This window comes from Ptiloglossa arizonensis, chromosome 8 (genome assembly GCF_051014685.1).
Source record: "Ptiloglossa arizonensis isolate GNS036 chromosome 8, iyPtiAriz1_principal, whole genome shotgun sequence".
Lineage (NCBI taxonomy): Eukaryota > Metazoa > Arthropoda > Insecta > Hymenoptera > Colletidae > Ptiloglossa > Ptiloglossa arizonensis.
The window spans coordinates 18335094-18349484 of NC_135055.1; the positions used below are offsets into that span (position 1 = coordinate 18335094).

Consider the following 14391-nt stretch of genomic DNA (forward strand, 5'->3'; position numbering starts at 1 on the left):
ACATTTTTTCATACAATAGTAAATGTAAATACTTAATTATTTTGATTTGTATCACAATTAGAAAAAATCATTTTAATGTATATTTAAATTAAACAAAATTTGTATTTTTTCTTTCAATTTTGTGTACAGCATATATGGTACCTGATTGGTGACTTCTGTTGAAACATTTAAATGCCCTACCAAATACTTTTAAAAGCAATTGCGTTTATGCATGGCGCATCGAGCTTAGTAGTGTTGAAAAGTAACCTCTTTTTGCATGTAAACAAACTTTGTCTAAAAGTTGATTCGTCTTCAAATATAAGTCGTCGATGGATATACGACATAAAGTTCCAAAGAATGATTACAAATACAAGATGAACTCAAACGGCTTGAAAGTTTTAAAAAAAAAGTTAGTATAAAATTGAAAAACGTTTTTCGTAATTTACACGTATACTGATTATATTAATAGTTTACAATTTTGTTGAGAACATTCACAAGTAAAGAATAATAAATACATTACAGTGTACAATGATTACTCACATTTAAACTATTTTGAATTATAATCTTTTCAGCAATAATCCATATCCGCAAGGAATGCGATGTCAGAAATGTCTTGAAATGGGACATTGGAGTTATGAATGTAAAGGAAAAAGAAAATATTTACACAGATGTTCGCGTACATCACAACTGAAGAAAGCTTTAAAAAACCAAGAAGATTCTACTGTGTAAGTTTGTAATAAACAATTAATTATATAAACTCTAGCCCCCAATTTATCATAATAGAAATGAGCATAAACTCTTACAGTGAAGAGCAAAAGAAAGAAATCAAAAAGAGCCGTCAAAAGAAAAAAATGAAGAAAGATTCTAGCAGTTCCAGTGATTCTAGTGCTGAAAGCAGCAGTTCTAGTAGCAGTAATGGTAGCAGCAGCAGTAGCTCATCTTCAGATAGTGAATCGGACTCTAGTGACAGTGTTTCAAGTAGTAGTAGTGGCAGTAGCAATACTAGTAATAGCAGTAGTAGTAGCTCTAATAGTAAATAATACATATGCCATATTTAAACAATACATTCTGACTACACTATATATTCTTTCTTTATTTTGTAAACTAATAATTTTCTACTTTCATAAAGATATTGAATCAGAGCAATTTTAGATAAGAAACAAAAACTTATGGTAAACACCTTAATTTTATAAATATGTATGAGATACTTATCAGTCCTTTTACTATAAATACGTGTATAATAGCTACATTGTACAAAATTAAGATAGTTAAGATACTTATGTGTAATATAGATTGCAAATAATAATTTGTATAATGTGTCTTGTATTTGAATTTTATTATTCATATTATGGTAATACCAATACCTTCAAAAATTGATTAATTACTCGTAATCGAATGATCTAAACATTAATTCATAAAATAAGAACTATTTAATATAAAATCAGAATCATTTATTATAAAATCTGAATGGTACAAATATAAAAATATTTTGAATAAAATACGAATGTAGTCATATACAGTCCACATGATGTTTTTGTATTACATAATATCATGATGCAAATATAATTACACACTTATTCATATTGTATTATTTTTAATCTTTCGTTAGTCATCGATACTTTCAGGAAGCGTTTGTATTATTACTTTTCTCTTTGAATCGTAAACAAAGTTATTTGTTTTAAAAATGTCACTCTCATAAAATGGATGAAGATTATATATATCGATTTGTTTAGCCTAGAAAATAAAATTTTAGTTACATAATGTTTATGGATTTATATCAGAGAGTATAAAATAAAATGAATTATTCATACTCGATCCAGCAGATCTTTTTCAGAGATTTCAATTGTTGTAATGTGATTTCCATGTATAGCTTTTTGGAATGCTAAAGTATCTAATGTAATTTGCCTAAGTATGTAATACAGAAGTTCACTGTGATCTTTTTTATACGATAGATATTTCTGAAATGTCTTGAAAAATAATATAACATTATGTTGTTGCAATTTCAATAAAATTATTGTAAATACATTTGAAATCTGAATAAAGGTATTTACCTGGCGCATGCTTTTCATTACTGAGTACTTTTGTGTATCAACAAAACTATCAAGCATCATTCTGATGGCAAGATTAATATCACTTTCTTGAACATGATCACGTAAATGAATTTTAGCACTTGCTTCAGCCATACGAATAATACTTTCTATATGTCGTACAGTAATTGGTAAACTCCCAGTAGCCTAAACATTATCAAAATTAGAACTGTACTATTATAACAGTAGTATAGTTCTAGAATAATACTAAAGTTTACAATTTACAAATTTCTAACTCACCAAACTTTCTTGCCTTAACTGACTGTATAATTTTGCCACTTTATCTTGATCAATATTCGTTAATTTAGGGTGAATACTTTGCCTTGCATAAACTATATATTTTTTTAAAAGATCTTGTGGAATAGATATATCATGAGCATTATCTTCTGTAGACGTTGTTTTTTCTGCATTTGCCGGATGATGTCTAATGTGAGAATTGACAACAAATTTAGCTAAGTGTCGATCTTGCATAGGATCTATTTCATCTTTTATTATACAAAGGATATCAAAACGAGACAAAATTGGTTCCGATAAATCTACCTAAATAAAAAAATTTCTATATAAATACTGCTTATTGTAGTCTTTCATTGATTACAACTATATATAAGTTTTTACATTTTCTGAAAATGTCATACTAGCATCATATCTTCCCCCAATGGGATTAGATGCAGCTATTACTGAACATCTAGCATGAAGTGATGTAACAATTCCTACTTTTGAAATAGATATACTTTGCTGTTCCATAGCTTCGTGAATAGACGTTCTATCTTGATCATTCATCTGGAAGGACAATAATAATGATATCCTACTACAAATATTTAATACAAACAATATATTTACTTTGTCGAATTCATCAATGAGACAGATTCCATGATCAGCAAGTACTAAAGCACCAGCTTCTAATGTCCATTCTCGAGTTGTTGGAGATCTTCTTACAAAAGCAGTTAAACCAACAGCTGAAGCTCCTTGACCTGTAGTAAATACTGTTCTTGGTGCAATCTTTTCAATGTATTTTAGAAATTGAGATTTAGCTGTTCCTGGATCTCCACATAATAATACATTAATGTCTCCTCTTACTTTATGTTTATTACCTGCACATTTAATTATTAAAATTCTGTCATATTGTATTATTAAAAATTACATGTTGGAAACGACATTAAAAACTGAAAATACCAGGATTTTTCGATTCACCGCCAAATATTGCTAATGCTAATGCTCTTTTTGTATATTCATGTCCATAGATCGACGGTGCAATACTTGCAACAATGCGATCAATAATTCGATGATCTTTACTCAGAGAAATAATGCTAGAGATATCTTCCTCAGTCAAAGATTCAACAATTTCTTTTGAACCTTTTACTTGCAAATGATTAGCTAGAAGAACTGTTGCAAATACAGGAAACCCCTATTGTATGAAATAATAAAATAATTAATCATTATGAAGTTGAGATATTTGAGACTTTCACGGCCTGGATTTATGAAGTTGATAATGCTTGAAGCGTCCAGATATATGCCGTGTTCTTTTGAATTTCGACGTTTGAACCTTTGGCAAAGTGTCGAAACGCTTTTCCAAAACGATACAACTTTTAATCGGAAACTTCAAACAGCACCAATTGCAATATAAAATTTAAAAAATAATCGTATGCGAATATATATTTTACTTGTTCTGTATTTAAAGAACCATCATAGTTATTCGTGTAAATTGCGGTAACGTCTACTTCATCGCCAGGTTTACAACGATCACAAAGATCCGATAAAAGAATACATTCTTTGCTTCGAGGTATTCTTCCTGCAGCAATTTTACCTGGTGATTCTTGAATTGTAACTTTTTGATAATTTCTATATATTGTTTGTTCCATATTAATCTATAATCAATATTACTATAATTACAATACAAATACTTTTGGGCACAAATAAAACAGCTTGAATAATTGACCTTACCATAAAAGGTCCAATACTTTGACATTCAGGACATGATCCAGGCTTAACTTCAGTAGTTTGATTTTGTACAAAAGGTCCAAGTACATATCCACACTTTGTGCAATCATATTTTACAACAGACAATTGTGGTAATACTCCTGTTGTTGCAGTAACAACTCCCAGAGTACGTACTAATTGATTTAAATGTAATTTCCTAATATATATGACAAACTGTATCATTATCTAATTTAATATTCGACATTTTATCTAATACATGGCTATCCTTTACCTAAATGTACGTATTTCTTCTATTAAAGGTAGCTCTGATATTCTGACATGAATTTCACTTGTAACTCTTTCATAACTGGGAAAAATAGTTAGCACTAGATCTTTTGCCACTTCATCAAATATTTCTAACATTTGAAATGGTGCTTCTGGCAAAAAGTAAGCCAAGACATGCTCTTTACTAGCAAGAATAGGAAATTCCACAACAAAACTAGACTATTAAGACATAAAATAAGTATTTTTTGGATTTAAATATTACTGTTGTAAGTTATAATCAATAACAGATATATTACTTGATTACTCTGACACATATGACGAATTCGTTCTTTGTACATGTATTGTCCCTTTGAATTAGTATGTGTACGTAAAAAGCTTTTAAAACGGTTTGAAATTTCTGTTCGTGGTCCTAACATAGATACCCATTCTTTAACTGAATGACCTTTTGTATCTTCTAAGTTTTCAATAGATTCAACCATCTGAAACAAAATAATAAATACTATTATATGTCACACAATAAGGCAAGAAACAGAAAAAGATACTTACCTCTGTATCTTCAATTTCACCTATTGCAGCTTTTTCAGCCATGCGTCTCTTACGTGCTTGCACTTCTTCTTCATCACTTTCATCTTAAATGTACAAATATATATGTTGTAGTATATTTTCAAAAATATATTGATTTTTCTAAAGAAAAATTATACCATAAAGTAAATATCTATCATCCCTAACAATGCCTGCTGCTCTATCTCTTATCTGCATTGCAGTTTCAGCAGCTGCACGTTCTCCTTGAGACATTTCCGAGTACTGTTCATCATCAACCACATTTGGATCATATCTATCCAATTCTGGCATAGCACGATAGTCACTAAAAAATTACAACAATGTAAACACTAAATACATTCAATGTCTTCAAAATTTAAAAATATAAATAATTTTACTCTTCCATATTATCACCAAATAACTCTTCCCCTTCTCCTTCTTCTTCTTGATTAATATCATTATCATTATCAAGTAAATCAGATTCATCTTCAAATGGTTCATCTATTTCTGGAGCAGGAGAAGTCATTGCCTCTGTATGTCTATCAGAGCGTACTGGAGAACTACTAAGATCCTAAAGAAAATGTTATAAAAGGAAAATTATACAAGGTTAAAAGACACAAATTATAAGTGTATTTTAGTACAATTATAAAGTATTTTGAACAATTTTATATATTAACAATTTTACTTTAGTGTAGGTGGATAATATTTTTATTGCATATCAACATTGTACACAATTCTATATTTCTATATTTTGAATATCTTACCATTATATTTATCTTACGAGAAACTGAATTTTATAAAACAATTGTAAATAAAACAAACATAAACAAATACGCAGACGTAAACACATGTATAATCACGGAAAATATTTCTTTATTTACACTACAATAAACTGAAACCAAAAGAAAGGAATTGGCGGGAAATTCTTGATTAAGTATGTTCAATCACACCAACAATCACTTCAATTCACAGTTACTAACTTACTAAGTAGTAACTTACTAAGTAAAGTTACTAACCATATACAGAAACAATAGCGCCATCTACGGTAAAACATCTAAGTTTGTAAAGACTTCCATTTTTTTCGTAGCAGAATATTACCACTAATTTGTGTAAACTGCTGTCTAACATGTACATAGCTCATTATACACTATGTGTCTACTTTATATCTAATCTGTTTTTAACATAGCGGTTTTATCAGAAAATCTTGTAATTATAAGTTTTATTCATTATCATAGTTGGAACTTGGGATATTTAAACAACATGAAACTAAGAATATTTTAATATATACAACTACTCTACCAGCTTACTAGAATTTTCCAAGTTTTATTTATTCTTAGATCCCTAGTTCATACCTCGTCTGTTCTAATACAACATAGAAATGTACTATGAAGGAGAAGAGAAAGTGAGACTTGGTGACTTTCCCCTCATGCGGGTACGAATCTGTGTTACCTACGGAATGTTTTCTAGTATTATATTTATTAAAATACAAAGGTAATTAATAAAAAAATAAAAATATTTTGTGACAGTATACTCGAAAATGATGTAGTGGACCAAAATTGGATAAATAAACTGACACTACGTAATCATTTTTATTATTTATTGACATCTGTTAGACAAGAATCATTTTTTAAAAAGTATAAAGATTTTAATTTTTCTAATACAGAAGTGATTTCTGCTTGTATATTTGCTGCCCTTATAGCAAGATAAAGGGATTCTTGGAAACGTTTCTGAGCAATTCGTAAACTCTGTGGAACTAGTACACCAAACCATTTTATAGGATCTTGAATCTTATCTCCATCTTTCTCTAACTTTTTTAAGCTTAGATCAAAGTTTGGAATTATTTTGCCTGTTTCTTCGGTTATCTTTGTTTCTAATTCAAATAGTGTAGCCACTTTTTCATCATCATCAGGAATCTGTAATACACTTATACTTTCCTTGCCACGTATATATTTGGCTTTAGCTAATTCAATGTGACCATCGCGTAATATATTTTCCAGTTGAATATTGATATTAATTTTCTCTTCCATTAGCTCTAAATTACGCAATAAATTTTCATCAATTGCTTTACATATATCATCTACACTGTCATGCATTTTGTATATTACCAATATTATAATGAGATATTTATTGTAAGGTACAATAGTTTGGGATGTTATCTGAAATATACATGTACATTAAATGTAAAATATTATATACGCATTTCTATTATTCTATACGTTAATTACAATATTAGATTCAACGATTATCTATCGTATTTATACGTTTTCATACATACACCAAACATCAAAATAGTATTTTATTTTTATACTTAACCACTAATACATATTAATAAAAATTTCTGAATTACCTTTGTAATCTGTCATTTTTATATGTTTTATATGAGATAATAATAATCACAATTCATTTTGCACGTAATTCTCTTTAGAACACTTCAAAGAAGTAGTCACATGTATACACCTTAAACTGTGAAGTTGTAACATTTGGCAGTACTGCTCGACAGTGCTATTAACTGTTTAAAGAATGAGAGCGCGACGAAATTGACATTATATGATACAATTTTTCGAATTGTAATAATGGCAGTTAAAGAGAAACAAACAGAAGGTTCAACCGATGAAATAGAATGGAATGTTGAAAATGAAATTCAGTTGTTCTTTGCTATGAATGGACATAAGCCTGTTGGTAAGATTTACGATGATATAATGAAGTCTCTATAGGTTATATTTACATTGATTTGACATAAAAACAATTATAAATAACAATAATATGATACAAAATGTGTACTGCTGTTTAGCAAGATTTTATAAGACATTTCTATTTTAAAGGCGTCAATAAATACTTTCACATGGTTTGTATATGGGAAAAATTTCGTGCTGCCATTCATAAGGATATATCGCTAAAAATGATTTGGGATCATTTGGAATCAATGTATGACCTCATGGCACTGGTAGTTATTGTTGTATTAAAGCATTAGGTACAGTCATTTAAAGGAAATTTAAAAGACCATTTAAATTATTTCAGGATGATATGGAAGATTTACCATTTCCTAGTCAAGAGATAGATTTTTCTTTACCAGAACAAGAGTTTTTGGGACCACTTAAATCTAGAAAGAGAGAAGAACCAGAATTGAAACTAAAAGAACAAAGAGATAAATATAAAGAAATGAAGAAAGACAAAGATATTAAAGATCCTATGAAAAAAGATACTATTCTTCGTGATCTCAAAGGAAGCAAAGATGTTGATAAAAAAAAAGAAGAATTTAAAAAGTACATGAAGGATATAGAAGTAAAGAAAGACAAACTTAGAGACATTAAAGATATTAGAAAAGATCACAAATCTTCTAAAGGAAGATCAAAGGGAAAAGATGATCCTGAAGAAACAAGTACGTTTATTTGTTTCTAATATTTTTGTTAACAATGTTTGTAAAATTTAATAATTCTTCCTCTTAGCATCAAATGGGAAAAAGGAACGTAAGGATTCTGATTCTGGCCGTGAAAGTTTAAAACGAGGTCCAAAACGTCCAACTAGGCAGAGTATGGATAGCTCCTCTAAAGCTTCAACAAGTCCACGTGATACACCTCCACCAAAACGAAGAAGGATATAACAATTTCTTTAATGTCCAAGTTGTTATTCTTACCTTACATCATGAACAAACATTGTTTGTTTTTTAAATTGTAGACAAAATATGTCTCACGTGTATTCATATGCACGAACCACGTAAAGACTTCTATGAAAGACTATGTATCTATATAAATTCAATTTTATAATGAATTTTGCATTAATCTACTGTAAATATAATATGCTTTATAATGAAATATCAAAAAAATATTAAACTTATGAAATTAATTTGTTACAATGTATATAAACCACAAGAATATAATATTGGCTCAAAGTAATACTATATACCAGGCATTAAAGTCTTTAAACTTAAGTTATTGAATTAATGTAAGTAAGTTGTGAAAATAAGGTACAATAAGCACTTTGCAAAATATTAGCCAGTGTTTATTACAGAAGTCACAGACATCTTCATTGACATGGATGTTTCGATCAAACTTGTTTGTGTTATTGGAATAGTTGTACGATGCTCAGTTCAGCCGTTGGAATGAATTGTATTGTCAGAGTTTAGTTACTGCTGACAGTTCTTAATATATCGGAAATAAGTTTTTTTATCGAAGTCTTCTTGCTTCACGTTCCGACTCCAGTAAGGTTAGGAGATCCCCTTCTCGTACCGGTCCTTTTACATTTCGGATAATTTGTCGATTTTGTTCTCCCAGGAACTCGACCTTAACTTGCGTACATTGTCCTTGTGAACCAGTTCGGCCTAACACCTTTATAACACGAGCCAAAACTACTGGTTTATCCATGATGGTCTCACGTGGCTTCGATGCAACAACGAAAAGAGCTTTCAAGGAAGTGAAAGAATCTTCTTCACTTCATAATCCAGTAACAAAAATGGCGACTTCCGGTAGTTTCTCCAGTCAGTTGTCAGTAATTAAAGTTTAGTGAACTTCAAATCTATCATAAAAAAATGTTAAAGTATTTTTTTAATCGGCAATGTAAAACATGCATTTTATTAAAATAAGTAGTATTTAATAATTTTAAATTTAAATACTTCAATTTACTATCATAATATAAATATTAACTTGTAGCAGATGGCGTTCAGTATATTTAAATTTAAATATGAAAGTTGAAAAATGTGATTGGTTTTCTAATTTATAACTATTTGGTCAAAGGTTAACTTATTTATTAAAAATAGATAATAAAAACTTAATGGAAAAATGTAGTGTAATCATTATTTCATTTGATTATTGTAGAATTTGAATCTTTCAAAAACCAATCAGTTGATAAATCAATAATATCGATGCCTGAATGCTATGAAATCAACATCATACATATTTTGATAATTTGCTTTAATATTAAATATACTATATGTGTGTGTATATATATATATATATATATTTTTACTTTTTTACCTATATGATGAGAGGGTAAAGAAAGCATAACGTTGTAAAAAATATTAACATATTTTTAAATTGCATGTTCGTTATAGAATACATTCCTTGTGCTTATAAAGATTCGTATATTACTTACGATTTAAAATAAGCGAAGGAATGTCACTTGTTTTGCTCAACTTCAGGGTAAACTGTAATGTACATTTTAATCGTATAATTTCTTATAACAGTTTTGTTCTACACTTGCCATGTAACTTTATGTTCACCTGAGAACTTTCTCTGTATAATCATCGATAAATATAATTTTTATTTGTTTATGGTCGTTGAAACATAAATTAATATGACTTCCTGATTTCATCGTCGTAATGTTATGAATCTTTCAGTCGATAATTTTATAAAAATTTTCTTTTGCTACATTTTGACAATATGTATTTGTACTTATATCAATTTTACAATACGTTAAATGTTTCGATGCAACAGCAAGATATTAGACTCAACTGTTTTTGATTGCTTCGTCGTAAATTACATGATTGTTAATTATTTATAATACGTGCAAAAATCTATTTAATAGGTTTATATCATGCACTTTATATTTAATAGCATCATGATTTAGTATCATTTGTTAAGAAAAAAATGTAAAACAATACAGCATGAATGTAACAGATGTCTAAAACTTATTGTCAAGTTTCAATATTTATCTCGTTACATGGCAAATAAATTACATAATTTTATAACATAGAAACATACATAACCTGATTTTAAGCATAGTTTTAATTAAGCATCAACAATTACAATTAATTGCAACTAAAATGTTTCTTGAAATGCAAGGAGCTTGCAAACCAAAAGTGTTTACTATATTTTAAATACATATGAAACAGAATATCCGTTATATCTCCAGATCATTAAGTCTCAGCCATTAGGTATTAACAAAAACTGTAAATGCATTTTAGTTTTGTAAGAAGTAATAATAATACTTGTTGAAAAATATTAAGTTCTAAAATCTTCTTTAATGTGTAATTAACGTTAAAATTCAACGCTCTAAGCAACACACTATTCAAATATAAACACAACAATATCGCAAACTTTTTAAACACAAGACACTGTCTTTTTAATTATTAATTAATCAATATTAGTCACATGCGAAAATAGCAAACAAATCTTTAAAATATTTAATACATTTTGTTTGCATACAAACATTATATTATGCTAGAAAACGAGTCTGCATTTAAAAATTCTTGGTCACTTCTTAAGTAAAGTGGCCTTTAATATATCATACAGTTTGTCTGATATTTTTAGTAATTTGTGAAAACTATTACGTGCTCTGTTTTCACTTTGTATTTTGGGATAAAAATGAATCATGTCGCAAAATACGCTTATTGTACTAAAGATACTTGTACTTGTTTAAGTATAATGAAATATTTTTTGCCATAATGAAAGTGGACCCTGACATACGTTAGATGTGTTTACAAAAGCACCCATTTTTGTAAATAACATAATTACGTTCTTGAGTACATCTACACTGTACGTCACGAATAACTCTTTACAATCAGTCAAAAATTCGTTTTTATTAGTTCCCACTTTTCCAACAATAATGTTGAAAGCTAGCAAAGCTTTAGAAGAAAAATATTTTCTGACTCGAAGTACTGTACACACTCGCGAAATACTTTTCGAAAATGGCAGCATTCGAGTTCATTTTATTTGTGTCTTAGTAGTGTTATGTCCCAGAGCAATTTCCAAACTAATATGGAAATGTAATCATGGTGGGTAACGAACATTCGACACTAGTGTGCAACACTGAATGGAATAATCAATCAACTAACAATATCCATAAAATTTTTACTGCCACAAATTGGTAGAAAGCGTTTGTCCAGGAAGGACAGTGGTAGTGGACTTTCCTGGTGTGGTCGAGAAATTGGTACCACCTAAAGATAGTTGTGATATTTGCTGCGGTAACTACAAGATGAGAATAATCATAATTATTATTACACTGTAGAATAATTTATGAAATGGTATACAATACATATACCTGAGCACCAAAAGCAGTAGATTGTTGTTGTTGAGAAGTTAAGTTGAAAAATGGATTGCTACCAGGAGCTGGTTGAAGATTTTGTGTTAACATCCCACTCCATCCATTACTATTACTAATATTAGACTGTCCTAGTTGCATCATCTATGGATATATGAAACAATTAGTCCATCTATTGATGAATAGATTTGACATTTGTATTGTGCAACACATAAATTTACATACCATTTGAGATTGCATTGCAATGGCAGGATTAGGTACACCATTCATTTGATTTATCTGGCCTACATGTAAACTTCCTAAAGAGTTTGTTGCCACTGGTCCTAATGAATTAGGATTTACTGTCATTTGATTCTGATTTACGGGTAACTGATTAGTTGTAATAGGCATCTGAGTAGGAAGCTGATTAAGTTGAGATAAGGAACTTTGTTGATTTGGAAAACTATTTTGTTGACCAAACGTTACCATGTTTGGTACTTGTTTATATTGAACAGTGGATTGTTGAGCATACATTCCACCTAAAACACAATATGGAAAAATATTTAATAATTTTCACAATGTATTAATAGATTTAAAGTAATAAATATACCGGGAACTCCATAAATTGCTGATTGTTGATATCCCGGTGTACCATACAAGGCCAAAATACTGTCTTTGGACATTTTACTTCTTTCTTGAGGTGATGGTGCTGGTTGATTAAAGAAACTTTCTTCTTCACTTTTACTTATACTTGTTGATGCGTCTGTGGTTGTATTGGAAGTACAACTATTAATTGAAACTGTTGAAGGAGATGCAGATAAAAAAGAAGAAAATATATCGTCTCCACTACCATTTATATTTGACTGATTTGCTGCTGGAGCATCTGTTAAAAATTAAGCATTTTTAAAAGTACCATTTTTATTTTATGTCATAAATAAAATATATGTTGACAGAAATTTACCTAGGCCCAACAAGTCTAAAGTTGCAGAGTTATTTGCCCTATTAGGTTTAGGACTGACAGAGCTTTTAGGTTTTGGCAACTGAGGCACTACTTCTGGCTTTTTTACAGGTGGAAGTATAGATTGATTATTAGCGGTTTTTGAATTTTCCTTTTTTCGTCTACGTTGTCTTTCTGCTTCTTCATCAAGTTCCTTATCCCAATTTACCTATACAATTTGCAAGATTGTTAAATTTTACAATTCAATATAATCTTTTAAAAGTGAAAGGAATTATACCTTTGGTAAAGGTGGTGGCACCCATTCTCTAGCTATATACTTTTTATGTTCATATTTTGCACGAATAAAACTTTCAAGACTACAGTCTGTTTGAGGTCTTCGAAAGCCATCTGGAAGGATTGCTTCATATACTGCTCTTGCTCTGGAATTGCCCATTTGTTGTAAACTCTGTAAACAATGAAGATACATTGCATGTACAACTCTATAATTTATTGTCATATCGAACAATTGAAAACGTAAAAGCATAAAGACATAAGCCTTAGTCATTGTAAACATACCACTACTTGTTCTGGTGTCCATGTATCTAAGTTAACAGACTTAACTTTGCTGATATGAACTCCAAGATTTCTATGTATTCCAGCACAACGAATACATAGGAATATACCTAAATTCCAACTAGCCCATCTTGGTCCTATAAAACATATATATAAATGGAGCTACTTTATGCAATAAAGAAACATATTTATACTTCATCTGTAAAGAATATTTAATGATATCCATAAAAATATGTAATATTTGAAACTTTTATTCGCATCCAATGTATACACTTGAGAAAGAAAGAAATAAAATAGAATTTACAAAATAATGAAAAAATCAATAGTAATAAAACAATTCAAGTTATACATACATTTATTAAATAACCGAATGTGTTAAACAAAGAAATTAGAAAATGCCGCTTCTGTGCAAAATCTTATATTGAAAACCAATAGGAAAATCATCAATCATCGATTATGCCGCAGATGTGCGAATAAAAAGGAATGGTCGACCACAAAACATTGGTGACGTTTACCCGTAATCGCTGTCATTTAAGGTTTGTCACGGGTGGAATTAAAAATCTATAATGTTTCACTGGGCGAAACTAGGTCGTTTTAAAATCGATATTGATGACCCGCACGCATCGTCGTCTAATAAGAAATTCAATTTTGCAACGCTCGCCGGGAATGGACGAAATAATGCAAGGCAATCGGTCGAGTAGGAAAAAGAAGACATCGCTAGAGTATTCACAATTGATCCACGAACCTTTTGCATCGCAGTCGACACAATACTTGTTGTCTTCGTCGCGTAGCATTTGAGTCAAAAGATTTTGACACTTTTCTTGTATTTGTTTGGCACGTTCTTTTTCCAGGCGGGACGTCATTTTTACACAGTGACCGAGGTCTCTAACCACGCATAGATCCAAAACAATGTTTCCTTCTCGCAACGTTGGACACGCACGAGAGCCGTCAAGTGTATGCTGCAACGGTTAGCAAACGCCCCCAACAGTACGAGTCGTTACTCACTGAAACGTCATGTAGTTGCAGGAATTCTATTGGATCGTTCGTTTTAATGCCTTAAACAAAACAATAAGTAGATTCGTCGACGATACGACATCAGTTTAGGGTTACCATCTACCG

General features: G+C 29.9%; 6 protein-coding genes across 9 annotated transcripts; 2 read left to right on the top strand and 4 right to left on the bottom strand.

The window, feature by feature from the left end:
- Positions 1 to 153: 153 nt before the first annotated feature.
- On the top strand, positions 154 to 1268 carry LOC143150757 (uncharacterized). The gene is made up of 3 exons (XM_076319235.1): positions 154 to 388; positions 552 to 704; positions 785 to 1268. The coding sequence occupies exons 1-3, from the start codon at positions 309 to 311 to the stop codon at positions 1017 to 1019; spliced, it is 468 nt and encodes a 155-aa protein (XP_076175350.1). The 5' UTR covers positions 154 to 308; the 3' UTR covers positions 1020 to 1268.
- Positions 1269 to 1451: 183 nt separating this feature from the next.
- On the bottom strand, positions 1452 to 5699 carry Mcm2 (DNA replication licensing factor Mcm2). Of its 2 annotated transcripts, XM_076317908.1 has the most exons (15): positions 5573 to 5699; positions 5207 to 5379; positions 4970 to 5133; positions 4815 to 4897; positions 4565 to 4747; positions 4276 to 4487; positions 4008 to 4200; positions 3728 to 3931; positions 3240 to 3471; positions 2907 to 3157; positions 2682 to 2846; positions 2307 to 2606; positions 2031 to 2213; positions 1791 to 1946; positions 1452 to 1713 (listed from the first exon to the last, which is right to left on the bottom strand). In XM_076317908.1, exons 1-15 carry the CDS (start codon positions 5573 to 5575, stop codon positions 1585 to 1587), a joined length of 2631 nt encoding a protein of 876 aa, XP_076174023.1. In that variant the 5' UTR covers positions 5576 to 5699; the 3' UTR covers positions 1452 to 1584. The 2 variants fall into 2 exon arrangements, with proteins under 2 accessions (XP_076174023.1, XP_076174024.1); XM_076317909.1 differs by lacking the exons at positions 1452 to 1713; positions 1791 to 1946 and having other exon boundaries at positions 2149 to 2235.
- A 378-nt stretch (positions 5700 to 6077) lies between these two features.
- On the top strand, positions 6078 to 8725 carry Mrgbp (MRG/MORF4L binding protein). Of its 2 annotated transcripts, XM_076319232.1 has the most exons (5): positions 6078 to 6299; positions 7234 to 7487; positions 7631 to 7752; positions 7827 to 8187; positions 8255 to 8725. In XM_076319232.1, exons 2-5 carry the CDS (start codon positions 7382 to 7384, stop codon positions 8407 to 8409), a joined length of 744 nt encoding a protein of 247 aa, XP_076175347.1. In that variant the 5' UTR covers positions 6078 to 6299; positions 7234 to 7381; the 3' UTR covers positions 8410 to 8725. The 2 variants fall into 2 exon arrangements, with proteins under 2 accessions (XP_076175347.1, XP_076175348.1); XM_076319233.1 differs by lacking the exon at positions 6078 to 6299 and having other exon boundaries at positions 7233 to 7487.
- LOC143150756 (vacuolar ATPase assembly protein VMA22) lies at positions 6392 to 7303 on the bottom strand. Its single transcript, XM_076319234.1, has 2 exons — positions 7156 to 7303; positions 6392 to 6964 (listed from the first exon to the last, which is right to left on the bottom strand). Exon 2 carries the CDS (start codon positions 6899 to 6901, stop codon positions 6401 to 6403), a length of 501 nt encoding a protein of 166 aa, XP_076175349.1. The 5' UTR covers positions 6902 to 6964; positions 7156 to 7303; the 3' UTR covers positions 6392 to 6400.
- A 57-nt stretch (positions 8726 to 8782) lies between the features above and the next one.
- On the bottom strand, positions 8783 to 9228 carry LOC143150759 (small ribosomal subunit protein eS28). The gene has a single exon (XM_076319243.1). It carries the CDS (start codon positions 9167 to 9169, stop codon positions 8972 to 8974), a length of 198 nt encoding a protein of 65 aa, XP_076175358.1. The 5' UTR covers positions 9170 to 9228; the 3' UTR covers positions 8783 to 8971.
- LOC143150754 (stromal membrane-associated protein 1) lies at positions 9180 to 14278 on the bottom strand. 2 transcript variants are annotated; one of them, XM_076319231.1, is made up of 9 exons: positions 14018 to 14278; positions 13276 to 13409; positions 12998 to 13165; positions 12724 to 12928; positions 12373 to 12645; positions 12009 to 12301; positions 11784 to 11927; positions 11578 to 11710; positions 9180 to 9320 (listed from the first exon to the last, which is right to left on the bottom strand). In XM_076319231.1, the coding sequence occupies exons 1-8, from the start codon at positions 14133 to 14135 to the stop codon at positions 11594 to 11596; spliced, it is 1452 nt and encodes a 483-aa protein (XP_076175346.1). In that variant the 5' UTR covers positions 14136 to 14278; the 3' UTR covers positions 9180 to 9320; positions 11578 to 11593. The 2 variants fall into 2 exon arrangements, with proteins under 2 accessions (XP_076175346.1, XP_076175345.1); XM_076319230.1 differs by lacking the exon at positions 9180 to 9320 and having other exon boundaries at positions 11303 to 11710; positions 14018 to 14274.
- Between the last annotated feature and the right edge of the window lie 113 nt (positions 14279 to 14391).